The sequence below is a fragment of the Sebastes umbrosus genome, chromosome 12, assembly GCF_015220745.1.
Source record: "Sebastes umbrosus isolate fSebUmb1 chromosome 12, fSebUmb1.pri, whole genome shotgun sequence".
In the NCBI taxonomy this organism is placed as follows: Eukaryota; Metazoa; Chordata; class Actinopteri; order Perciformes; family Sebastidae; genus Sebastes; species Sebastes umbrosus.
Window position 1 is genome coordinate 7,504,894 of NC_051280.1, and position 26,780 is coordinate 7,531,673.

At 38.2% G+C, this 26,780-nt stretch overlaps 1 protein-coding gene across 1 annotated transcript in view; it reads right to left on the reverse strand.

The window, feature by feature from the left end:
- The window catches only part of tesk2 (testis associated actin remodelling kinase 2), a 38,641-nt gene extending 12,933 nt beyond the window's left edge, over positions 1 to 25,708 (reverse strand). Inside the window, exons 1-6 of the mRNA XM_037787793.1 lie at positions 25,284 to 25,708; positions 21,313 to 21,750; positions 19,683 to 19,802; positions 13,081 to 13,202; positions 9,800 to 9,848; positions 2,516 to 2,662 (exon numbers count right to left, since the gene is read on the reverse strand). Coding sequence (XP_037643721.1) covers positions 2,516 to 2,662; positions 9,800 to 9,848; positions 13,081 to 13,202; positions 19,683 to 19,802; positions 21,313 to 21,435 — 561 coding nt within the window. The 5' untranslated portion in view covers positions 21,436 to 21,750; positions 25,284 to 25,708. The remainder of the gene's footprint in view (positions 1 to 2,515; positions 2,663 to 9,799; positions 9,849 to 13,080; positions 13,203 to 19,682; positions 19,803 to 21,312; positions 21,751 to 25,283) is intronic.
- Between the last annotated feature and the right edge of the window lie 1,072 nt (positions 25,709 to 26,780).

A 26,780-nucleotide genomic window follows, 5' to 3' on the forward strand; every position in this document is an offset into this window, starting at 1 on the left:
ACGTAACTATATGTAAATCTATGGTTACCGTATGTTGAAACAGCACATGCACTTCATTCACTAGCCCAACCCTGTGTAACATGAGAGTTAATAAACTGACACTTGGTAGCCACGGATACTGAGTTGAGTAGCGTACTGTACCATGCTGCTTCAGTGTACAGTACATATTCTTTAAACTGTCACCTTCCCCTTTATATCTCTGCGTCATAGTCTTATTCCTGGGCCTTTCTTAAACAGAATTTATAACTTATATCTACATTTAGCTTTATAAAAACACAGTATAATCTCTAAACCATAGGATAAAGTTGCAGTTGGAAGGAGAGAGAGCTTTGAACAAGTACATAATAATATAATAATAATAATTAGAGTTTAAAAAAGAAAGAAAGTTGCTTTGTCCATTGAGCTTCATGACTGAGGTATGAACCATAAAATAATGGACGTTGAATTAATTTGAGGAATTACAATCTGAGAGACTGTGACCACACCATTTAACCCTCAGAGTCAACTGCAAAACGTCTATAACAGGTTTCACTTAATGCAGTAGTAGGAAGTATATTTTTGGTATCATTGGGCAAAAATTGCATAATAACCTTTCAGCATATTGTAATTCAAGTGTTCTGAGAGTAAACTAGACTTCTGCACCTCCTCGTGGCTCTGTTTTCAGGCTTTAGAAAATCTAGCCTGTGACGGGAGACTTTGGCCAATCACAGGTCATTTCAACATGTACTAAGAGAAGCGACCACATCACACCAATCCTTTCTGCCCTTCACTGGTTACCTGTGAGTTTTAGAATTGATTTTTAAGATTTTATTGTTTGTTTTTAAAGCCTTGAAAGGTCTGGCTCCTGCCTATATCTGTGATTTGCTGACTCCCTGTGAGCCTGATCGATGCTTGAGATCCTCTGGCAGGGCCCTACTAATGGTTCCAAAATCCAAACTTGTCAACAAAGGTGACCGGGCTTTTGCTGTCCGGGCCCCTCAGCTGTGGAACTCCCTGGCTGAGGATCTCAAATTTCAGTATCTTCCTTTAAATCTCTTCTTAAGACTCACATTTATATTATGGCTTTTTCTTAAGTGATGGCGCATTGTTGTAACTATTTATAGGATTTTATCTAGTTTAGATCTTAAGTTCTGGATGTTAATTACTTTTATTGTAAAGCACTTCGTAACTTTGTTTTGAAAGGTGCTATATAAATAAAGTTATTATTAGTAGTACTACTGCAGAGAGAGAGAGCGTTCCTATTAGCTGTTCTATAAATACAGATGTGCGTGCACATCCCTTTGGTTAAAGCCTGGTTCAATGGCGGAACATGCTGCAGGAAAAGTTACTATTCCAGCATTGGCAACAACTGCCTACACTGCAAACCTTTTCAAGACGAAGCGTTTCAGAGATGGATAGAAAATGTTGCTAATAGTTACCTGACAGCCTTCTGCTGACCGCTGTGACGCAATGCCTATGGTTAGCAGAAGGCTAAACTATTATCAACATTTTCTCTCCATCACTGAAACACTTTGCCGATATTTTAGCTCACTAGAGCCTCGAATCACAGTATGCCATCTCGAAGGGCTTTACAGATTCACAAGTCTGCAACGAAAACAAGAGGACACTCCTCATAGAAATACTGCTATATAACGGCATCAGGATTACAATGACAATCAGGATGATGTTTGAAAAATGAATGACTACTCGTACTGATTACTGCATGAAGCGCGTGCATTTGCCTGTGCTCGTCTGGTGGGAGGGGCTTAAGACAGAGCGAGGACAGCTGCAGGATAAGGGCTGTATTTCCAATTTCAGGTGTTTTTTTGGGCCATTTCCAGAAAACTGTCTACCCTGAGGTACCACTTGAGTTACAATATGCTGAAAGGTTTAGAGCTTTAAACTTCTCTATACACTTATTTATTATTGTACAGATGAATAACTGTAAGCTTAGACAGGCAATGGATATGATATGAGTTTACAGCAGAGTGCATACTGTCCCTGATCCCTGCCAGCTCCATACCAACATACATGGCTCTGGGTCAAGCTGGAAGACTAGAAGCTGCCTGGTGCAGATTATCACATCTGACTGTGACACTGTGTTCTTCACAGAGAGGTTAACAGGTCTAGGAGTTAAAGCGCTGATAATTGTTGACAAGACACCGAACATCTTCAACATTTGACATCTGACATCTCAACATAAGTCTTATGTACAGAGGTTGCTGCAATATCCTAGGACCAAACACTAATATTAGCCAAAGTCAAAGGAAGAGTCATAAAAACACGTTCTGAACTAATAAAGTTCCTCCTGTCCCTTGCTGTATTCTTCTCTAGGGTGTGAGTGAAACAGGCCTATATGTGGGTCTCTAAACCAAAAATACTTTATGTTAAAGTAATCTGAATGAATAACAAATCTACTGCAATGGAGATTGAATAATATACATATCTACAGGTAATACTGGGGCCACATGATGGCCTGCAGTTCTATTTTCAGCTGTGTTCTCCTCTTAATGACCAATTAGCCCGTCTAGCTAACCTTGGAGGTGAGGTCCCGGTGGAATATGCCTTTGGAGTGCAAATAGGCCAGGCCGCTGGCGATCTCATAGGCAAGTTTCACCCTGGTGGGCCAGCTCAGGTGTTTGTTGCTGTCTATAAGCTGCTCCAGGTTTCCACCATTAATGTACTGCAGAAAGAGAGACAAGAATAAATAAGTAACAAAACATTAACACACAAGGAAAGGAACACAAACTATTACATTTTACTGCAATGTATATTATACAAGTTTAGTTTTTAATTTCTAATAATAAAAAAAAAAATGGTGATAGGCCAAGAAATGCATCTAAGAAATTGATTAAAATTTCATTTCTGATAGCATGTTATGAAGTTAACAGACATTATGTGTTTCACTCTGCAGGGTTTGTTTGGTTCTGTTGTTTGGTCTTTTGTTCTTTCTTTTCTCCATAATGTATCCATCTTCTACTTGTTGTAAAAATGAAAAAAAAAAAGAATAAATATATTGTCCAAAAAAGAAAAAAAACACAAAAAAATGGCCAAATTATGGGATTCAGATTATATATGGATTGAAGAAATTTAACATTAAGAAATTTAACATTATTTGCCAAACAATAATTGATTACTAACATTAAATGTTCTTCATGTGCTCTGAGTAGGACAATATTCTCATTTGACTCCATATAGCCATTGTATTAGTGAGCTGGGGAGATGTCAAACCACCTTTAACAGGAATTAAATGTGAGATGTAGGCTAGTAAATGTAGTGTGAATACTCCAATCATAGCAATGTATCGTAACACTCTCTGCTGCCAGTGACAGAAACAACAGACTTGTTAGCTGGCTTAAAAATGGTCAACTGGTGACTCACTTAAACTACATCAAGGTAACAGACTAATTACATTACACAAACCAACTGCTAATCCAGCTGGCTCATAGAGTGGATGACTGGTGGGTTGTTTGGGTTACAGACGGCCCGCCTGCTGGCCTGGAGGCAAGCTAGTGTATCGAGCAATTGGCTGAATAAAATCTGGCAGCTTGTTCAACTGGCTGACAGAGCTGCTAGTTCCCTACATGCATGCATGCATGTGGACCGTCTGATCAGGCTGAAGAGTGGGCAGCTAGGAGGACAAATCAGCTCAGTGGGTTTAAAAGTATCCAGGGTCCTTCACTGTGTCTGTCAGCTTCAATCCAGAATAACTCATCTGACCTTGCTGCTTGCATGCAAACACACAGACACACTAATCCCATGTCACATATATCACGAACAACAGTGGTTAACTAGATAGAGCTGAGATGGGATAAAGAGGTGGTCTGGTTTAGCTGTGGTTATCGGTATGACTGACAGCCCCAGAATTAGGTCATAAGGGGGGCTGATGTTGAGGGGAGGAGGTCCCTACCTCTTCACGCAATTAAATAAACTGGTCTTCTTTTTTATGTTTTAGCCTTCAGAATGCCTATTTGAAAACTAAACTGGTACAAAAATTAATTTATTCCATCCATTCCATGATTTTATTGGGTCTTATATATTGCATATATTCATGATTATTTATTACCTGGTTTGATTATACCTGGTTTTATTATTTAAAATTATTTTTATTTTAAAAAACTACTGTCTCACACTCAACATGGGAAATTAAGCATGTTTATGCATGAGTGTATGTATGTAATATGTATGTATGATCTATGCCCTATGCGTGTATGTGCACTGTGACGTTGTTGGCAAGTTTGTTTTGTGTAATGCAGCGACGTGGAGCCCTAGACAAATGTCCCTGTTGGACAATAAATATCTTTTCTTCTGGTCAGTTAATTTGAATTTTCTGATAATAGCATATTTTTTTACAGTGATTGTAAAACTATGTATGAATTGTTCTTGGTAAATTGGTAAATAACATGACCAAAACTATTGTAATATCAGACAGTGTTCTTTCAACTCAATGAGCTGCATTCCTACAACAAATGACATTATTTCCCCTAAGCTGTGTGTGACTTTTCCAGCTGAATGCAGGGTCACATCCCGAGTCATACGATCTATCTAGAACACTTACATCTTAAGTGCTGTGATGGTTCAGCTTCAAAAGGAAAATGGTGACATCAAAAGATACTAACTGGATTGAGTTTCAATCACTGGCATCTTAAAGAAGGTATCCTTATACATTTGGTATTTAATTTGAAGTATAAAAAAATAGAAAATTATAACTGGCTTGATGCCAAATAGATTCACTTTGGATTAGAACTCAGGATCACCAATATGGAAAACCTGCTTTGCACTCCAAGTTAAACTCGATACAGATCAGCTCAGAAAGTCGATGTAGGTGTGTCACATAATGTCAGTAAATATTTTTGCTAGAATGAAGATAAGAATTGTGCTGTCTCACATGATCTACATCCGGACCATCTGGACCAGTTCTTCAGCCTAGGACTCTGTTTAGATAAATTCTTTGTCCTTGGATCCCATATAGTTAAACATTCAATAAAAATATTCCACCACACACGAATAATCTTCATGTCACTTGCATGCCTTTTTTATTTAATTTTAGATCCTAATCAATAGTTCAGATAAAATGTTCTATTAGAGCTCAAAAGGTACTGGCAAAGGGATTTATTGCTATCATTTTGAAATGCCAAAAAGGTCTGACGACTCATGTAAAAGGGCTCGACAGTAAGGGTTGGCAGGTTGCCATTGGCAACCAATTCTTCGCCTTTGGTTGCCACCCTTTTTAACATATAAAAGTAGGGATGGCAAACAGCAAAATGTGCACCCCAAAATAAATACTCTTAAAATATTTGTTACATTAGTGATAGTTAAATATTGCTGTTAGAGTCAGAACCGGTCTAAACAACGCTGCATGTGACAACGCTGCATGTGAGAACGCTGCACATGCCTTGGTGCATTTGCTCACATGCGCACAGGCATCTGTTTTAGAGACAATGGCAAAGCAAATTAAGTTGTTTGACTGTGGGGCGAAAAAGTTGGAATAACCCGTCTACATCACAAATGAATAAGCAAATTGATTCAACTGACAAAGAACCGGATGAACCTGAACGAAAAACAAAAAGGAAATTTGAGAAGTCACGGGAGACGAAGTATCCCGGCATCTTTGAGCTGGACAGAAAAATTATACTGCAAAGCATGTATAACATACACAACATGTATACATTTTCATTCATTTTCATAACTAAGCAGACATATAACTGCATAGTCTCTTAATTACTCAAAACATAAGGTGATTAAAAATGGCAACCATATTTTCAGTTTGGGCAACCAAAAGCACTTTCAAAAGTTGAGCCCTGCGTAATAAAAGAAAAAAGCAAGGCTTTAACGGACCCCAAACATTGAGCTTCCTGCATGCAGTCTTATACCATCAAATGTCCTGACAGACACACACACACACACACACACACACACACACACACACCAATTCAAGATGTCAGAGGATTACAGTATTTGTCCAGCAAATTCCTCAGTAGCCACAGAGTTCAACATCTGTTGTCTGCCTGATTGGGAGGGATATAACAGGGGAAACTCCACTGGAGACAATTAAAACTCAGACTAATCCAACTTCATTCCTTTATCATCTCATTTAAGATTAAGATTTTATTCTCACGCTGACAGAATATGCAGCGAGAGCAAAGTGTGCCTGGTCCAAAATACAAATCACATGGTTTAGCAAAAGAGTGCACCTGCTGTGTCATCTAAAAGTAACTGAATGGAAGTAAAAAAGCCCCTTATTCGGGCATGGTATTTTCCGCTGGAATTTGCTTTATCCTATTCGTCTAGTTACTGATATACCACAGTAATAATTACTTGACATAGCACATGTTTGAGCCATATATGTGCCTCACCATGATCGTGTAGAATGCTAATGAAATGAGAAACATACCGTTGTGGAAATTGTTCTGCTACACTGTCTGTCTCAGGTTAAAACCCCGGAAAGACTCAAACAAAAGGATCCTTGTTTGCTTCGGCTTCAAACAGCCGCATAATCCTGCCATGGGTCATGAATTACCATTAGCCCAGATTATGATTGCAGAAGCATTTCCTATAAGGTGTATTATATTGAGATTCAGCAGAGACAAAACAAGGCTTGATGCTCTAGATCAGTGGGTCCCGAAGTGGGTGACACCACCTTGAAGACGGGCAAATGATGCTTTAAAATGAATCATAATATTGTTCATTCATTGTGTGTTTTTATTAATGTTTAACCACATAAAAAAGCAGCAAAATTTACATTAACTATGTTTTATATTATGTTTTTAATAGTGCTGTCAAAGTTAACACGATGACATTAACGCAAATTTGTTTTAACGCCACTAATTTCTTTAACGCAACTTACGATTTCGGAGGTTGTAGCGGGCTCAGATTTAAAGCTAGAGTGAATATGGTACTGATATCAAATTAGAAAAAACCTAAGGAATCCATTTGTACCAATTATGTCATACTAGCTTATTGCGACGGAGGCTACATAACGCTCCAAACTTGCGCTAAATTTTGGCGAGGAAAAAACGGCATGACCATTTTCAGCCATTTTAGCTGTGATATTGCATTTATTTGGATGCCATAAATGTGTTCACAACAGTGAAAAGTACTTCACCAAGCACTTCTTTTTTGCCTGTTTTTTGTTTATTTTGCAGTTGTCTGTGTTGCATGCGTCAGAAACAGTGAGTTTCTCGAGGTAGCTCAGGGCCATGCAGTAACTTAATTCTCCATTTCCTCAGAGCACGGCCTCATAGTGGGGGTCAGGTAACAAAACAGCAAGAGCCCGCTACCAAGGTCTGAGAATGCAGTTTGGTCCTGACACGACACAACAGGATCTGTTTACCCCGCAGCAGGAAAACAAGACCTACCGCAGTGAGCGTGTATGTATATTCATATGTGTGCCTTGCAATGCATGGATTCACTTTGCAACTACAGTATAGGAAGTGTGTGTGTGTATCTGGCATCCTAAAATGTGTTCTCTTATGCAACTGCAGAAAGTTGGTGTTCGTCTTTGTTTGTCAAGGCCACAATGAGCGCATTCACGGAGCAACGCAACAGTATAATCACGTACATGTGTGTGCGCGCCTGGAAGCATCTTTAACAGTGCATGCTTTCTTCAGGGAGGGATGAATTGTGTGTTTTGTACTATCTGTCCACATTTACATGTATTTGCAACACAAACATGTTTACAGAGATGCATCTTAAGCCCCTGGTTCAATTGGTGAAGTGTATGTGTGTGAATGTATGTTCATGTGCATGTGTGCATCTGTCATGAATGTGTGTTTGTGTGCAGTTTTATATGTGAATACAATGACCACAGGACATAAAACTGCCATCCCACATCGGATGTTACCATTCTTGAATAAGCTAGAAGTTGTGCATCAACAACAAGGGGACATAGAAAGAAGTTAGAGCTGCAACTAACGATTATTTAAATTATCTGCTGATTATTTTCTCGATTAATCTTTTCGTCCATAATGAGGCAGAAAATAATTAATGAAAATACCCATTACAATTTTCAAGAGCTCAAAGTGAGGTCTTCATATTGATTTTTTTTCCTAAAACTCAAAGAAACATTGTTTACTTTTTATAAAGAAGGAAAATCAGTAATTTCTCACATGCAACAAGCTGTGACCAGCAAACGTTTAACTTATTTTTTAACCATTTAATCAATGATCAAAATAATTGCTGATTAATTTTGGAGATCCACTTTATTCAAATTTATCAACCAATTATTTCAGCTCTACCAGAAATTTCCCTTTATTTTAGTAAAAATCATCATTTAGCATTGTTTCCAATGTCCTGAAAATGCCCTGCCGATAAATGAAGAATATTTGCAGACAGTTTTTCAGACTAGTGGTTTTCAATTTTACCTGTGGTCTTGAGAAGTTGTATTAATCACATATTTATTACTGCAAAAATCCTGGCAGAAGCTCAATGCTACATCCTCACAAAGCCTGTCACAAATATCAAGTTTTACATTCTGAAAGTACATCTGCATCACATCGGATCAGCAAAAAACTAAAGAAAACCAAAACTAACTTTGTAAGTGTAGAAGGAGCAACAACAGGAATAACATATTAATTAGATTAAGGTTATATTAGCACTTTGTACCTCTCACTTCTCTTCCAGATAAGGAGAATTAGGCCTGACCTTCTACACAACCAGCTTTTTCATTAAGGAGATAAATATATCAACTGCTTATCAAGCATTTTCCATGACTAATTAATGATTACCACAAACACAGTTATCTGTCCCTCTCTCTCTCTCACTCACTCACTCTCACACACACACACACATACACACAACACAGGTTAAATATAGGCTTTGTGCAGCCTGAAAATATTGCTCACTGTAACTTTAATGGTGTATGTCCTCACATCACGCATCTCTGGAGAATTTTATTAGCTGCCAGTATCAAATTATCCTTCCCTCTTTCTCTCACACACACGCACACACAAACAAACACACAGCATAAGTGTTATAGTTACTTAAGAACATTCTGTTCATTTGCTTTTCCACAATTACAGACTAGCGTGCTTCTGTGTTGTGTTCATTAATGACGTGATGTTCACCTGAAAATAGCAGGAACATTTACAAACATATGGGTGTATCAGTTCACAAGAAGCACTACAACATAGGCACACCAGTACACTACCTTTCATTAAAAGAGACCATAGACTGTATATTAGAATTGGACGTAGTCACCTTGACATCACCCATTGGTTTGTGGACTATGTTTTTTTCCGGCATTTAGGCAATCGGCATCTTGGTTTTAGGCAACCAGAAGTAAAACGAGAGGGTGGAGCTAAGTACAACCGAACGATGAATAAGTCATTTATAGGCGACCAAAAAGGTTATGAAACACACTGTGACAGGGTTAAAGACAAAAACACGGACAACTCCCAGACCGGACAACGCCGTGGTAGCGACCTGTTAATCACAAGGTAGCCACGCCCTAAAGCATCCCCTGCTTTATGGTCCATTTGACTCTAAATGTGACCATCATTTGCTAAATGAACATCATGCTGTATTGAAGAAGACTTCAAACTAGCGATTGAGACCATAAACTCATGTTTACAATGTTTACTGAGGTAATAAATCAAGTGAGAAGTAGGCTCATTTTCTCATAGACTTCTATACAATCAGACTTCTTTTTGCAACCAGAGGAGTCGCCCCCTGCTGGCTATTAGAAAGAATGCAGGTTTAAAGCACTTCAGCATTGGTTTCACTTTTCAGAACAGGAGGTTGCCGCCTGGTTGAGACGCTTTGATCTCACATGTTGTACATTTGTATACAAGCTTTAATGTGAAAAGGCGTGTTTTCCTACCTCTGTCAGAGCGTGGAGCTGGCCCTCGTGGATGCACACTCCCTTGAACCTGCAAAAACACAAAAGACATGCAAGATGAAGTTCTCATGATATCATGATTTCATCTTTGAGATAACACTAGGACATGTTAGAATTTGATAGGAATTATCAGAGTATTGAAGCTGACACACAGACATGTCTTACTTTTCGTCACAATACATACATTCATACTTTTAGTTTCTCTTAGTTCAAGCCCCTGCTCTACAGGCTACAGGGTCACATAAATGAAAATAATGTCAAAACGAAACACTTGACCTTCTCTGCTGTGAGTAAACAGAGAAAGCAGGAAGAATAGCTGAGAAAAGATTAAGATACCAGCAGGCAAGACCAGACAAGTGATAACGAGACTGTCTGTTAACAGGGGGATAATAACAGCTCAGTTGCTTCACCTGCATTCCATCCATTTCTCCCTCTACAAAGCCCATCACTTTATACATTCTTAATAAACACAAGCAGAATCTTCTAGACTGCTTATCCGCTTGTTTGTGTGTGTTTCTCCATCACTCTGACACACTGGATGTGTTGTTGCTTCCTGACAATGCATTTTTTTGTGCGTTTTTAAGCCCAAGAGGTTGGAAAACATCCTTAAAGGGTCCATGCACCCCTTCAACTAAAAGTGAAACAATGTGTGTGTGCAGAGCAACATATGAACCAACTTTGTTCACGAGCAGCGCTGAAGGCCTCGTAATTCTGAAAGGCAATGAAAAGGTCAAATTTGTGGGTCCTTGTTGGGTTTTAGCTAACAATGAGCCCCTCAGTGTCTGCTTGTTAACACACAGACACACTCACACAATCCACACGGCTCAACAAAGATGGCATTGTAAAAGATACTGCATGTGTGTATGCACACACACACACATATGCATGTATGTGCACGTTCATAAACACACACTCTCCCACCAAGGGGCCCAGAGCAGAATGTGAACTTTACAGAAAGTGTTTACTATAAAAACCGTGAACAACAATACTATTCTGGGGTATTGTAGTCATCCGAATTCTCGTAAAGTTTTATTTAGTCTAGTGACTTATCCTTTTCCTGTCATAAACGCAAGGCACGTTTATTTGTATAGCACCTTTTAAATACAGAGGCAGTTCAAAGTGCTTTACAGAAGGGGAATAAGTGCATTAGAACAACATTTAAAAACACAATAAAAAGGGTAAATATATGAATAAAATACAATACAAAGTTTCCCTAAATTCAATAAAGAACATAAAATGCAGTAAAGACACTAAACTAAACTAAAGCCACGGGAGATCAGGGGAATTTTTCATTTACATTTGAGAGTGGCTAAAGTTGGGGTGCCTTTAAAATCATCAGGAAGCTGGTTCCATCTGTGGGCAGATTGTTTGTTTGTTTGGTTCTGACTCAACACACTACTAGCTAACTGCTTCCTAAAGATCTAAGACACCTACATGGTTTATATTTCTCAATCATGTCGGAAATATATTTCGTTCTAAGGCTGGTAACTGATTAAAACTATTCAATAATTAACTAGTAGCCAGTGTAAAGAATTAAGAACAGGGGTAATGTGCTCAGTTCTTGTAAAACGTAATAAAATGACAGGGAGAGGATTTTACATTCACACCAGACCAATAACACAAAGGACAATTTAAGACAAGAGTCTTAAATTAGAGAGACCAAAAAGGTCCTTCACATTCAATGCATGTGCATGTTACTGCTGTCAAAAGGCTTGTTCATACTGTTATGCATTCTGGAAAACACTATTTAAATTGCATTTAAAGCTTACAATATCAGAAGCTCAATTACTTAATGCATGCAAGTGTTGTTTACCTCATATAATAGTCACAGCTTCCCAAAAATAGATTAAATACACACTGTTTATGTTTTCTAGAGAGGACAGACTTAGCCTATATGATGGACGCATGAAGGGATGGACTGAGAGTAATCCTCTGCAACGTTGAAATCCATTTTCTATTTACAATATATGCACTGAGGTGTACCAGCCTATTAGATTCGACCTTATCAACCCCTATTTTTCACCCCTATTCTTTATTTCTTTCTTTATTATTTTTAATTTTCTTTTTTTTTTATTTAATTGTATTAATTTTATTTGCGGGGTGGGGGTGGATTTTGTTCAGGTGTTCTGTATTTTTGTGCATTTGTGTATTGATATATACAGTACATATACTGGTATGTGTATTTGTCTTTGTACATCTGTGTTAAGTTGTTAAAATCAATAAAGATATAAAATACACAATGTTGCATCTTCCACTAGTTTAGGTTTTGTCGTATTTTGAGTGCCTGTGCTTTGGGGTGTAGAAGCTGTATCGGCTGTATGCACTGCATGAAGTCCCACCTCCGCATTACTGTGACTGGTCAACTCACAAAAATACTCTACAAACTGTCTAAAAAGTGTCACTTCAGGACCACAGAGTCAGGCGCGAGGGGCTTACACAATATCATGCTCTGCCCATTTAGTCCGGCCAATCATTGACTGGAAATCTCTAAAAAATTAACCTGATTGTTCATAGCCTTGTCCTGTTCCCTTGTGACAGAAAGGGTCCTCCTTGCTTTTTGCCTGTAGGCAGCTGCTGCAGCTCTAACAGGAGCTGGCAGTTCAGAAGATCCATTGTTAATAGGCTCTGTGTTTGACACAGTTTCTAGCTAACCCCAAAGGAAACAGGTCACAACCACAGACTCATGATGAGCAAGTGAGAGAAGAGAGACGCAGAGCTAGAGGCAGACACTAATATAATATATGTGTAATGACCAAAAATGGCAGGTGTTATAAGAAATGACTAATACAATGCGTAATGTAATTTGTGCGGAAAAATTTACTCATAATTTATTATTAGTTATTGAGTGACATAAACTCTTAAGCCTTAAAGTAAACCTACTGTGAATTCATCAAAGCATGCTCATTCCAAATTATTACCAACATCTTACTGTTGAATCTGTTGCAATGAACTGACACACAGCAGGCCATTTGGATTACACTTTTAAATAATAATCACTTTTTTACACCGGGGCCAATCACGTTTTACAAAGTAGCTGATGTATTGTGATAATGCAATAATCAAGTAGAACAACAAAAAGGAAAATAATCACATTATGTTTGCTTGCTTTGTTTTAAAAGATACATTAATGTGGCTTTTAAGTTGGTTTCTGATGGTTTGTCCCCATAGAATGAGCTTGAAATTAATAATTTTTTAAATCCATCTGCACATTTTTAGTAATCCCCTTTGCATATAATAAGTTAGTAAATTATTCGGCTACCAACCTGAGTATGAATGGATGGGAAAGCCGGTTCATTAGCTGGACCTCTCTCAACATATTAGCTCTGTTGCTGCTGAGCTTGTTCATCTTCAGAGCCATAACTTGGTCTGAAGCTCGATGACGTACCTGCAAAACAGTCAAATGATGGCACATTTCAACGCGTTGCAAATACACTCAAGTACAACTAAACATAGGCTAACATACAGTAGGTGACTGCAAACACTGGGATTAAAAAACCCTTTAAATTAACACATCATTTTTAATCATTTTAATCTTGGGTCACTAATGGTAGGTCTTGAACAGCTTGAAACTCTTGGATATTGGTAAAAATATATATATATTTGCCTCATGCAGCAAAAAAACAGAGGAAGCAGAAAAGGAAGGCAGCTCATAAAAGGGAACTGAAATGAGGTCAGCCACTGCTGTCCAGCCATGACAAAGTAGATGTGTCAATCCAGAGCTGCACAATCAATTTTGTATTATTGTGCATCGATATTTTAGTTTCCATCTAATTGTTAGATGGTGGCAGCGTCACCATCCATCCATCTATCGATCGATCCATCCATCCATCCATGCATGGCTGGAGCCTATCCCAGCATGCCTTGGGTGGAAGGCAAGCAAACACTGTAGACAGGTCACGGCATGAAGATAACAACAAAAGCGCTTCCTGTTGAAGTTTAAAACAGTACACATGTGGCTACAACAAGAGAAGTAAAATAGTTCTGTTTCTCAAATCTTCATAGACTGTTAATATCACTGAATTATAATTGTGATCACAGTTTATTACAAAAAAAAGATATATGTAAACATTGCTTGGTTGCAGTAACTTCCAAGTATTGACCAGTTCTATGAACAGAAGGTGATATGTTGGTAATGGGTTTCAAGATTGAGCCTTAAAAGACAAAACCAACAAAGAAAATGAGGCTAAATTACATTAAAACAAAACTAACGTGTCTTAATGATAGTGTACATCCCTCTTGACTAAGAACAAGCAGTGTCATGTGTTCGAGAGTTCATTTTAAATTCAAGGATACAAATTTGGAGTAATTCCAGCAATGGGAGTAATTCCATTTGCTTCCTAAAAATAACTGCAGTCCATTTAATAAAGAGAAAAAGCCTCTGAAAGAGCACTAAACACATTTAATCTCTCTAATGAAGCAAACACAAATGAGTTTCTTTTGCTGCTATAAATGTTGGTTACTAATAAAGACAGGAAGCCCCATGTCGCATGTCTATTCATTGCCCCTATCACTTCACAGCTATTTAAAGTGACCTTCACACCGCAGGTTTCAGCGACACCACAACGCAATGCATTAATTACCAAGAATTTGGTTTCTTTTGAATACACTCATATGCATGCAAATAGGAAATATCAAACTGCAAACCGCAGAAGGCAGCACATCAAATGAGTCAGGAGCTGCTGCAGACACTTGCTAACTCACTTCCTGACCTCAGAAACATAACCAGACCATGATGCAGGTTTTAATATAGTAGTCTGAAAGACTAAACTGTGTCTACAGGTAGAAAGTCTTCAGCAACAAAGAGCCTATTCAAACATTATCGAGAGCTCAATAGAAAGCATCACACATACATGCAAAACAGAGCTGCTTACTGTCACTTTACAGGTATAGTATGGTCACATCTATGCTGCTGCACGTTTGACATTATACATCAACACCTGGACTATTTTAAACCACACCGGACATGATGTATAAAATAAGGGGGATGTCAGGGCTGCTAATGTGCTAATGTTTAGTTGTGGAAAACAAAAATGATAATATATGATTAGACATGATTTATTATGTATCCTTCAACAAAAAATGGTGGAACATAATTCAGATAGCCCACATTTTTCTGGGGTAATTATTGCTCTCTCAGAGGACAGCAAATCAGGCAAGGAAAATCTTTTTATCTATGGAAATACGTTACCAGAGATCAGTGGTGGAAGAAGTACGCCTTTAACAAATATTGCGCCTACTGCGATTTGAAAGTTGCAGGAGGCCATATTGCGATTTTGATAAAATTTCAATTAATTGTGCAACCATACTGTCAGAGAAATGTAGTTAAAAGTACAATATTTGCATCTGAGATGTAGGGAAGTAGAAGTATAACGTTGCATGTACAAATACATTGAATTTGCAGTACTTAGTAAATGTACCTAATAGTTACATTCCAACGCTGCTAGAGAGACTGTAAGTCCTATTCAATACAACAGTTAGCAGCTTTATATCATCTTCTAACAGTGACTCTCTTCCATCATCACAGCCACGGTACACTGGTGACACAATGGATGGGCAGTATCACTTACTTACAGCAGGAAAGGGAATGGACAGATGGGACAATATGGATTATATAGGGGGGAATAGCAATGAAAGTCAATGGACAAAACTGTAAGTAATGTCAATTTCTGTATGTGGAGACATCTCTGCGAAATGCAAAGTTATCAACATTATCTATACATAGCAGAACAAGCATAACAGATCATGGAATTTGATTCAGATTATGGGAGTTTTCTCTGTGCATGCTCCTCTCTCTCTCTCGGTCTCATACATACAGACACAAAAATCGCTCTGTTCAAGTTCAAAGGAAGGGGCCTGGCTATAAGAGCCGACAGTCTCCACCGCAGGACAGCAGAAACAACAGATGGCCACTCCTCCGAAGGCCTCCTCCCCCACATCCGTCTATCCTCCTCCGACCCCCCATTCCTCACTCTTCACATCCCCCCATCATGCATGTATTCCTGATCCCCCTCGTTCTCCTCCTCGCCGTGGCCTCCAACAAACAAGTCGTCCCTAATCCTCATCTTCCCCACTACCAACTTCTTCTTTCTGCTCTATGGTCTTTGCATGCTCACTTCTCTACTATCTCCTCTTTTCACCACTGCACATTTCTGGAAAACATACCCAGAGTGTCCTTTAAATGCTTTTCTCCCTTTTCTCCTCCTCCCCCAAACCCAAGTTCTAGAAAACCTTTAAATCATCTTCTTCTGTACTCCATAAACTCCAAAAACTTCTTTTCAACCCCCATTTTTCATCCCCTTCAATAATCATAGTCACCCCAGCTCGCTCCGACATCAGAGGCTTTCTCCCCTCCGGTTCCTCCTCCTCTTAGCCTCAACCTCTGTCACCATTAATTTCACCGCCTTTTTGTTCCCGTCTCTGTCTGTCATCCTCCTTGATTTTAAGCTTTTCATCATTCTGCTCCATTTCCTCTCCTCTCTCTGTTTACCTATGCATTCCTCTCTCTCTCTGAGTAAAAAAGTATGAACAGATATTTCCATTACTCAACTAGAGGCTAAGGTGGCACACGGGACGCATGGTCCACGAAAATGTGTTGTTTCCTTGAGTCTTGAGTCTAATTTGGTTTAGGTGATCAAAATAGGCACTTAGGTGGTCCATCCTAGATTTAGATTAAGAAAAAGACAGACAGGTTCAAAACTGCTTCTTTTGAGTTACAGCTATTTTCCCTCACTTATGTTTTAAATCAATAAATACTGACTATGAGCCATTACAGAGTCATGATCCAACTATTAGCCAACATTTTCCTAAATAATAGCGCTGCACGGTGCACACAAAGTTTTACACAGGTTAAAATATGCTAGACAATCTTCCTCTCCTAACAATAAGTGGTTGGATTTCTTAAGTTTAATAAAGTTTCTTGCAGTGTTGTAGTACTCGAGATCGGTCTTGGACTCAAGACCACTTTTTGAAGGTCTCGGTCTCGTCTCAGAATCTACTGTGTCTGTGAATTGTCTTATTTATTTTTTAACAACATTACTGTGATTGGATGTAAAACTTCCTGCTTCAAATGCAACCAATAACTTGACTCATTTCTAACTTGAAATTTTTGTGATACTGTTGACGGAGATGTCAGCCAAATCTTTGGTAATAAAATCTGGCAACCTAAACACACAGCAATACTGGGACTGGCACTGGTCTAGTCTTGGACTTGACTTGGTCTCGGTTTAGGTGGTCTATAATGCAGGTGTCTTGTAGAGCATATTTATAAAAGGTATAGAGCAATGGTTTATAGTCTTATAGTGTTTTATATAATCTATATAATATCTATGGAGAGAGGAGGGTCAGAATGTAAATGGTGTGGCACAAAGTTGTGGACAATATTTGGACAGCTACTCTTCACCAGAGCACCAACAAAAAATATTCAGGTTGAAATGCAGTTTTAAAACAGCAGCACAATAGCAAAACTGGCCCCTGTTTAATCCAAAGCAGCCATACTTGTTTCACTCACTGATACATGCTGGGTATTGTTAATTGAAACAGGCTGTTGTTTATTTGTGGAGCTCTGTGGTTCACTCACTCGCAGCGCTGTGCGTTATGAATAAACTCCAGTGTTTACACAGGACTACAATGGGGTGTTTCTGACAGCTGGCATACCCAGAGCACAATGGATTACAATAAACAAATGACTTAATATTGTAGGATTAATATGGCTGATAGAAATCTATGAAAATGTGCCATGATTTGCTTCAATCGTCCTGGGCCATCCCAACACTCAAATAGCACCAATAGCTGTCAGACGCTAGGGCTGCAACTCATGATTATTTTCATTAATGATTAATCTGCCGATTATTTTCTAGATTAATCAATTAATCATTTGGTCTATAAAATGTCCCAGTGTCCAAGGTCGTGTCTTTAAATTAGGACTGTCAATTGATTAAAATGTTTAATAGTGATTAATCGCATAATTGTCCATGATTAATCGCCATTAATCACAAAATAATCACACATTTGTAATCTGTTCAAAATGCACCTCAAAGGGAGATTTGTCAAATATTTAATACTCTAATCAACATGGGAGTGGGCAAATATGCTGCTTTATGCAAATTAATGTATATATGTATTACTGGAAATCAATTAACAACACAAACCAATGACAAATATTGTCCAGAAACCTTCACAGGTGCTGCATTTAGCAAAGAAAAACTCAGTGTGCTGACTTGACTATGACTTGCCCCAAACTGCATGTGATTATCATAAAGTGGGCATGTCTGTAAAGGGGAGACTCGTCGGTACCCATAAAACCCATTCTCATTCACATATCTCGAGGTCAGAGGTCAGGGGACCCCTTTAAAAATGGCCATGACAATTTTTCCTCGCCAAAATTTAGCGTAAGTTTGGAGCATTATTTAACCTCTTTTGCAACAAGCTTCTTTTTTAGTTTCATAGGATGCCAGTATCTTCTCTCTAGCTTTAAAACTAAGACCGCTACAACCACCAAAAGATCAATTGCGTTAATGTGTTAAAAATGAGTGGCGTTAAAACGATTTTGCTTTACCGTAAAACTGCATTTTCTGCCATTTTTGCATGAAAAATTACTTTATCAATTAATCGATCATCAAAATAGTAGGCGATTATTTTTCTGTGATTGGTTGATTACTTGTTGAAGCTCTATCAGACACCATCAACAGTAAAATCAATCAGCCCAACCCCAAGATGTAGCCTGACACAGAGACACAATGGAAACTGAATTTCTAACCAGTACATCAATCCATAAGAGATCTACTGTTACATAGCGGATGGCTTATCGTTGTGTGCTGTGACCATATTGAAATTGACACATACAATAGTGACAAAAAAAATAGAAGCTATTGTAAATTATAATGCAATGTGATACAGCAAATATTGTGAAATGAAACTGAGCCTAGCATAATGTCATCCAAAACCTTCTAGGCCATTATTTTAATTAACCAGATTATTTCCGGTCATGTATGAGAGACCACAACCCTTCCCCCATACTCGTCAACTTTATTCTGTGTTAACCCTTCACATAACAAGAGGTCAGTCTTGCAAGTACACAGTGGTGTGCATCCACAAGTCACAACAAACCAACTTAAAATCAAATACTATCAGTCTATCTATGCAACTCAGCTCCTTTCCTTTCAAACTGCTTATCTAAACCAAACTGAGCCATGCCAACATTTCACTCAGTCACGGTGGCCGAACAAGGCGAACAAGACAAAATAAAAGAAATTAAATTGATCTGCTGATGCTTGTTCAAAGAGAGGCTTTACTTAACCTAACCGACCGAACTAATAACGCCAAACATGCTTGTGTGACTCCCATTCGCATGCCTGGAGGGTGGGGGAGGAAACGAAGTAACAGGGCTGACAACTCTGATGTCTTTGAAGTGATAGCAGTCTAACTTGACCTAGAACTGTCTGCAAAAGACTAGTGAGTGAAGACCAAGATAGCTCAGAAACAATCACCAAGCATATCAACTTGACACGATCAAATCAAATGGAAAATGACTTTTGGTTTAATGACATATAAATGTCATGCACAACAAGTTCCCTTTTATTTCGGTGACTGTTAATCCTGACCATTGCACAAACAGCACTAGCATGACTTTTGTCACGCAGCAGGAAAAAAAAATCAATCCTGAGGTCAAATGTGTGATCTGTCTGGCCTTTTATTAACCACCCATGGTGGATGGATGGATGGATGGATGGATCGATCGATGGAGGGAGGCATGAATAGAAAATGAGATCGAAGAACAAAGGGATTGAAAGATAGAGTCGAGCAAGGAAAGGCAAAAAAACAGCCCTTGGAATCCCAGAAAAGAAAAGAGAAAATAATCTCCACCCACCTTGAAGACATCAGAGAAGAATCCGGATCCGATCCACTCACAAGTGAAGTCATCAAGGCGTGTTAGACAGGAGAAGGCACTGATGAGGGCTCTGTAGGATGATGGCCACACCCTGCCCACCTGGAGAAGACAAGAACGGACTGGTAAAAACAGGTAAAGATCTTTATCTGATGGGCATGCTGGAGGACCGCTGCTGCAACTTGCTTGTGCAGGAAAATGAGCTAGAGGCAGAGATATTGTTGCCTTTAAGTGGAACAGGAACTAGAAGGCTAGAAACTATATATAAAGACTGATTGCACCAACATATTTTCTCAGTCCAGACAGACAGAAAGAGGCACACACCCTACTCTCTAGGCAATCCTGCAAACCTTTCAACCCTCAAAACATTCCAAGAACAGTGAGTTCTACTGTGGGTCTATATTAAAACAGAATATTTGAACTCAATCACTCAACATGTAACACTGTTGAGTGATTGAGTTCAAATATTCTCATAGCATTTATTGAACAATTACTGTTTATAAGCATTGCTCATCTACGAAATAATTTGCACAGAATAGCCAAAGAGACATTGGGGGGAAAAAAAGTGTGAAATGGTTGATGGAGAGACAAGAATGTTTTTAGTCAGTATGTTTTATTTGTATTTTAATTGTGCACACAACTGTGCCACTAATGTGCGTGGCATGTTAAACCTGTTTCATGCTTCTCGCGGTCAGCGCTGCGTGGACGGCGATATTGCACAATTGCGGCCTGGGCGTGGAAGGTCTGAGGGCCGAGTCATTCAACTCCAACATTTTGTAACGATGCACAGACAGTATGAATGACCAGACGTTCGTGGGGACCGTCCACACCACGCCAACCGTAAGAATCAAGAAACAGGTTTTATACAGTTGTGACAATCAAACAACAATCTTTATTAGAGCGATTGGCAACAACATTAACAATCCTTAAACCTCACATGGCTGATTTTATCTCCTTACTGTGGACAACAACTGACCCAGACTTGAACCAACTCAGTCCAACTTGATCTGAACAGCCCAAATCATATATATATATATATATATATATATATATATATGTATATATATATATATATATATATATATATATATATATACACACACAGATACACATAGATCCTACTTCTCAGCATTTTTTATTTACACTGTGGTTATATATTGTATGTGTTTGATGCACATATTTGTACACATTTATTTTTCTCATTTCCTATTTGTATTACTTATTTATATTACTCTGCACATATTGTGTTGTATATTGTAACATTATGTACATAAATAAAATTTTAAATACTCCTTTATTTCTATTTTTCTTATATTTCTTTATGCTCATACATAAGGGCAACTCTAATGTAAATTTCCCCCAAGGGATCAATAAAGTATTTCTGATTCTGATGATTTCTGATAATAGGCCCACAGACATGAATATTTTCTATATGTATCATCTACATTGATGGTTTTTTTTCCATGTTTCTCCATCCAAAACTATCAAGAGAGTGGAAACAATATAATTAATTATCAATACTTTTTCGAACTCTTAACCCTGTATACTATAACGTATTGCTCTGCACGTGTGAAATGCATCCTACTTATAAATATAAAGAACAACGACTGACCTGTGAAGGCGCGCCCATGCCCATCTCGCAGGCCCCTACCCCTCCGATACCAGCTCTGTCCTCGTTGACACGTTCGGGTCGTGTCGGGAACCCAGCGATGGAGTTGCGTTTATTCCGGTCCATGGTGATGTGAAAGACGGTGATACCAGTAAGGGTAATATGGGCCTTTTTCTGTAATGTACCCACATGACAAGAGGACTAGATTGTTTTAATGGTGCCGAGGGTTCCACAGCGGCACAGGATTTACTCAGTTTGTGTCCTGAGAGAGAATATGTTACACACATAGACTTCAGTTTAAAATGTTGTTCAGGGCACCCCTGGTGACACACCCTGGCTGGATCCAAGATGTTTTCCACTAGTCCAGTTCCTCGCTGCTTGTAACTGGGGAGTCCACCAGGAGCAGAGGGTTTGACAGATGTATAGTGAGCCCCTGCAGACCTAGAGAGAGTAAAGAGAAAAATTAAAGTAGGCCGTGGTTTCATATTAAGAGGAGTAAAATGGTAGTGGGGTTTATTGTTCATAGATTCATAGTTATGTCTCAAAGGATACATATTTTTTGTGAATTCTAATGTCACAGAAAGGAGTTGAGGCATAATCCATTATGGTCAGATTCACAAATTCAACAAAAGCTGCCATGCTATTTTTTCTTGAGAATGTTTGCTATTTAATAGCAGCTGTAGCTGTAGACTGGGCCTTGCCTTAGGATGGATGAGACAAGCCACTATTGCTCAACAGGCCCAAATGTAATGGCTGTAATAAGGGCCGATTGTCCAATTATGGGAGATTAGCCAAGGAATAGCTCAGGTCCTGGACCTTTCTGCCATCCAAAACAAAATCAGCAGGGTACAAAGGGTAACAGGAAAGGAGGTCTGTGGCTCAAAGGCCTTTACACTCATAAACAATGTGGCTTTCTTTCATATCTAACTTTAAAGAACACTTTATTCCAGAGAAAGATCTCTTTGGTTGATAAAACATGTTGGGTCTGGTTGTGAATATTTTTGTCCAATACTTTGAAAGAAAAGTGGAGTAAAACTCAACATTGGTGAATAACAGCGGATGTACACATTCATTTTGAGAAAAACTCTTTTTCTTGGCACCTGCAATGGATCAGCAGATTGACAGAAAATTAATTGGCAACTATTTTTATAATCAATTAATCATTGAAGTTATTTCTCAAGCAAACATGCAAAACGTTCCTTAGCTCCTTAAGTGTGAGGTTGTCTGCTTTTCTCTGATGTACATTATTGTAAATTGAATACTTGTGGGGTTTGGATTGTTAGTTGGATAAATAAAACAAGACTTCTGAAGATGTCACCTTGACATATAGGAAATTGTGATGGGTGTGTTTCAATAAAGTTGTATTGTCATCCACTTCAGTTGTGTTAAAGCAAGCTGACGTACAGTCACACTAAGGTGGGAATTTAACTTGCTTTTCAAATGCAATGACAGAAAGTAAACAATGACTAACCTTTCATTTGTGGTTGAACTATTCCTTTAAGTACCTGTGTACCACAATGACCTCATGCATATCATAAAAAAGTCATTGAGTTCAGACTATCGCTTTTACTACTACAAAGCCTACCATTGTGTACTCTGAGATTTCTGTCCCCAACACCTGCAGTATTAACACATTGTAGTCATAATATGTCAGGGGGAATCCGAAATTTACAGTGTATGTACTCAAGACATAACCGGGATTGTTCAGTAAAACGTATTCCAGTAAATGAGCAAATTTCAAAAGAAATATACTGAACCGGCCTACATTAAACCAAAGCAGAAACACAAAAGTGAATCTTGGGTCAACAAGAGGTCTCATATGATCAGATACTAAAAACAGCCTTGAGATGACACGGACAGATTATGCCTTGGTCCGTTAGCATTACATCACAGACACTAGACTAGAGAGTTACTGTAGATCTACTGGACAACTTCTGACATCATTCTCTGTCCCAGCCACATCCTTAAAAGGCTTCTCATCCTCCACTTTCTTTTTTCCCTCCAATGACACCTCATTTTCTGTCTTGTTGAGAAATGGTACGGCAGAAATAAAAGTGCCAGTGCCAAGAAAAAATGCAAGCCACAAGTGCCAGGTCAAGGCAATTCTTTCTTATTTCAGTAGCTTTCCCATCAAAGAGCGAGAACAGAGACACACGTTTCATCTATATCGTTGTATCTGACTGGACGAGAATAGGTCAGCAAGTGAGATATAAATTCACCCTTGATTCAAAACAGCTAGCAGCAACAGAAAAGAGCTTGTGTACCCACACTCACCCACATCAGTGGAAAGAGTAGCCAATTCTGACTAAACACAAACTTCCTACGCTTACTAGAATTTCAGTCATGGCATGCAAATGATGCAAACAAATAAAAATGTTATTCTATGGGTAAAAATCTATCTTCATTCGGGATGATCTTCCCTAAAGCAGTATACTGACCATGAAAAGGAATTTTACACCCACTTCTGCAGTGAACATTAAAAACAGTACCAGTCCATCAACAAACAGCCCCAACAGGCAAGATAACCCTAGCCACATACTAAAGGACAACCGTACACCATTAAAAAACAAGATCATATCACACAGTCCTGTAATATTGAGCAATATGATAATAACCCTCGATGAACTATGCTGCAGGAAATCTTCTTGATGCAAGTGATTAGAATAAAAATAGACAAGCTACCAGTGTACATTACTATATTTGTTTCTAAACTATACCCTGTTGCCTACATATCCAAAGGGCATGCATTTAAGACACCACAGCAAAGGGACTCTTCATGGAAAAGGGTGGAATTTTAAAAGCCGGCCTTTTTTTTTGGTCTGTAAAATGTGGCTTGCTTTGCTGCTACTCCAAAACAGATGGGACATCTCCAAAGCAGCCTCAGGCCAAATGCTTTAACAGTAGTTTGGAGGGGGGCTGAACACTATCCAGCTGTGTCATGGTGGATTACAGACTAATAGAAAATGTCAGCAATAAATCAAAACTTAAGTGATGTTGTAATGACAGGTTGCAGCAAGGGTTAAAGTGTCTCTGAAGGGCAAGAGGTATTGAATGGGCGTGTGTGTGTGGATGTGTGAGAGACAGTTATGTGCTCATGGAGAAAGACTGTGTCTAATAAGTCTGCATCACAAAAGAAGGAAAATCTAATACTAACATGAGAACATCTACTGAACATCTACTGATTGGACACAACCTGAGTCACCACAGGCAAGAGAGCATCTCCACTCACAGAGCACAGTTTCACAACAGCTTCTTCCCAGCTACAATAAGACTGGTGGCAAAGGACATTAAAGAGGGACACAAATACCACACACCTCACCTCCATACCATTATAGGCTATTATAGGGTAGTTTAGATTATTTATTGACTACACTGAGGGCGTTTTAAATTGTAATAATTGATGTATTTATTGTGTTGAGTTGAATGTGCTACTTATTTTGTACTGTAATTACCTTGTGCCTCTTCTACCTTTTTTCTTTTCCAATGTACTTAAAGGTGCAAATGGCAAATAAAACTCTTGAATCTTGAATCTTGATCATTTCAGTAAACTGTTCATGAGATATTCTCAAAATAATTGCCTGTAATATTCAGACAGCTGAGAGGTCTCTCCCTTCACTAAAAGAGCAAATCTCTGTCAGGTATTTCAGCAAGGTCACATTCAACAGAAGTGAATAGAAAGCCTCTTATCGGACCACATCTATTGTATTGAACTGCAACGACATATGAGCCTCTGCATACCTGTCATTCTTCAAGGGTTTAAAGTAATGAACAAGTCCATGGGGGAGGAAAAAAAAACCTGCCCATTATCTGGATATTATAGACAGTTAATGAGTCAGGGCTGCCAAAACAGCTTTATACAACAAGTGATTGTATGTAGAGGTGGTTAGAGGAAGAAGATCAACGCCAGACAGCACATGTAAACAAACCACAACAGCAACTGTCAGAGTTATCTTGTTAAAGTGTGGCTGACTTACCTGGTACAGTTTCACAGAGATGTTTGCAGGAACAGCTCCTTGGCTCCATGCCTTTGCTGGGTATCATCTTTAGAAAACAGACAAGCGAAGACCCGCAACAGCAGAGTTGGTACCGCAGCTCCTGTGCGACTACAGCTAGCTTGATGTAGTTTGTCAACAAAACTGTAGCTAACCGAGGAGCTACCAAACATTAGCCTGAGAGCCACCAACACTCACACACACTAAACAGGAAGTTTTTCGTCGCCGACGGTTTTAAAAGTCCAAATTCCCAAAAAGGCTGAATGCACAGAGTGAACTTGAAGTCTGCCTCCGTCGTCCTTGTTTCCACAAAAGAGCAAAGTACGGTGGTTGTTGCACCGCCCGGGATAATGTTTCAGATGATTGTTGCTGTTTGACAGCTCCGTCGACTCCTCGCTCTAACTCCCACTGGACCCGCCCACATGTGATTGACAGGTAAATTAACCAATCAATGGACAGGCATCTACGTGCGTGCGCGCACGCGTGTTAAACTATCAAACTGTTTATTATTATTATTATTATTATTGTTATTATTACTATAACTATCACTATTACTATTACTATTACTATCATTATTGTTGTTGTTGTTGTTGTTGTTGTTGTTGTTGTTATTATAGCAATAATACATAATAACAAACTATCAAACTGTTTATTTTTATCTATCAAACTGTTTATTTTTGTTTATTATTATTATTATAGAAATAATACATAATAATAAATATCAAACTGTTTATTTTTATCTATCAAACTGTTTATTTTTGTTTATTATTATTATTATAGAAATAATACATAATAATAAATATCAAACTGTTTATTTTTATCTATCAAACTGTTTATTTTTGTTTATTATTATTATTATTATTATAGCAATAATAATAATAATAATAAACTATCAAACAGTTTTTTTATCTATCAAACTGTTTATTTTTGTTTATTATTATTATTATTATCATTGTTATTATTACTATTACTATTACTATTATGATCATTATTGTTGTTGTTGTTGTTGTTGTTGTTATTATTATAGCAATAATAATAATAATAATATAAAGTAAAAACATAAAGAAACACGTCTAAAGTTATTCAAAATTTTGAAAAACAAACAAACATGAAATTAAAAGAAGATTGTTAATTTCAGTTGAAATGGGAGCTTCTGAAGTTTACTCATAAATTCGAGGGACACAGGGAGTAGAATCATCAACTTTGATCGTAAGTTTCAAGTTTCAGCTTATTACAAATGCAGTTCAAGTGTTTTACAGGGGGAACACGCATAGGCTACTACAGCAACATAACAGAGGGAAAATAAAGAGAAGAGCCAGAAGCAGTCCAAACAGTAGAGAGACTAAATAAAAACATTAAACAATAACAATAAGATATAAATAAATGACTTTATAAGGCATGCTAAACTGAATAAAAATGTCAAATACTGAATGCAACCTTATAAAATTAATGCAAATAATCACTTCTTGGGGCAAACTC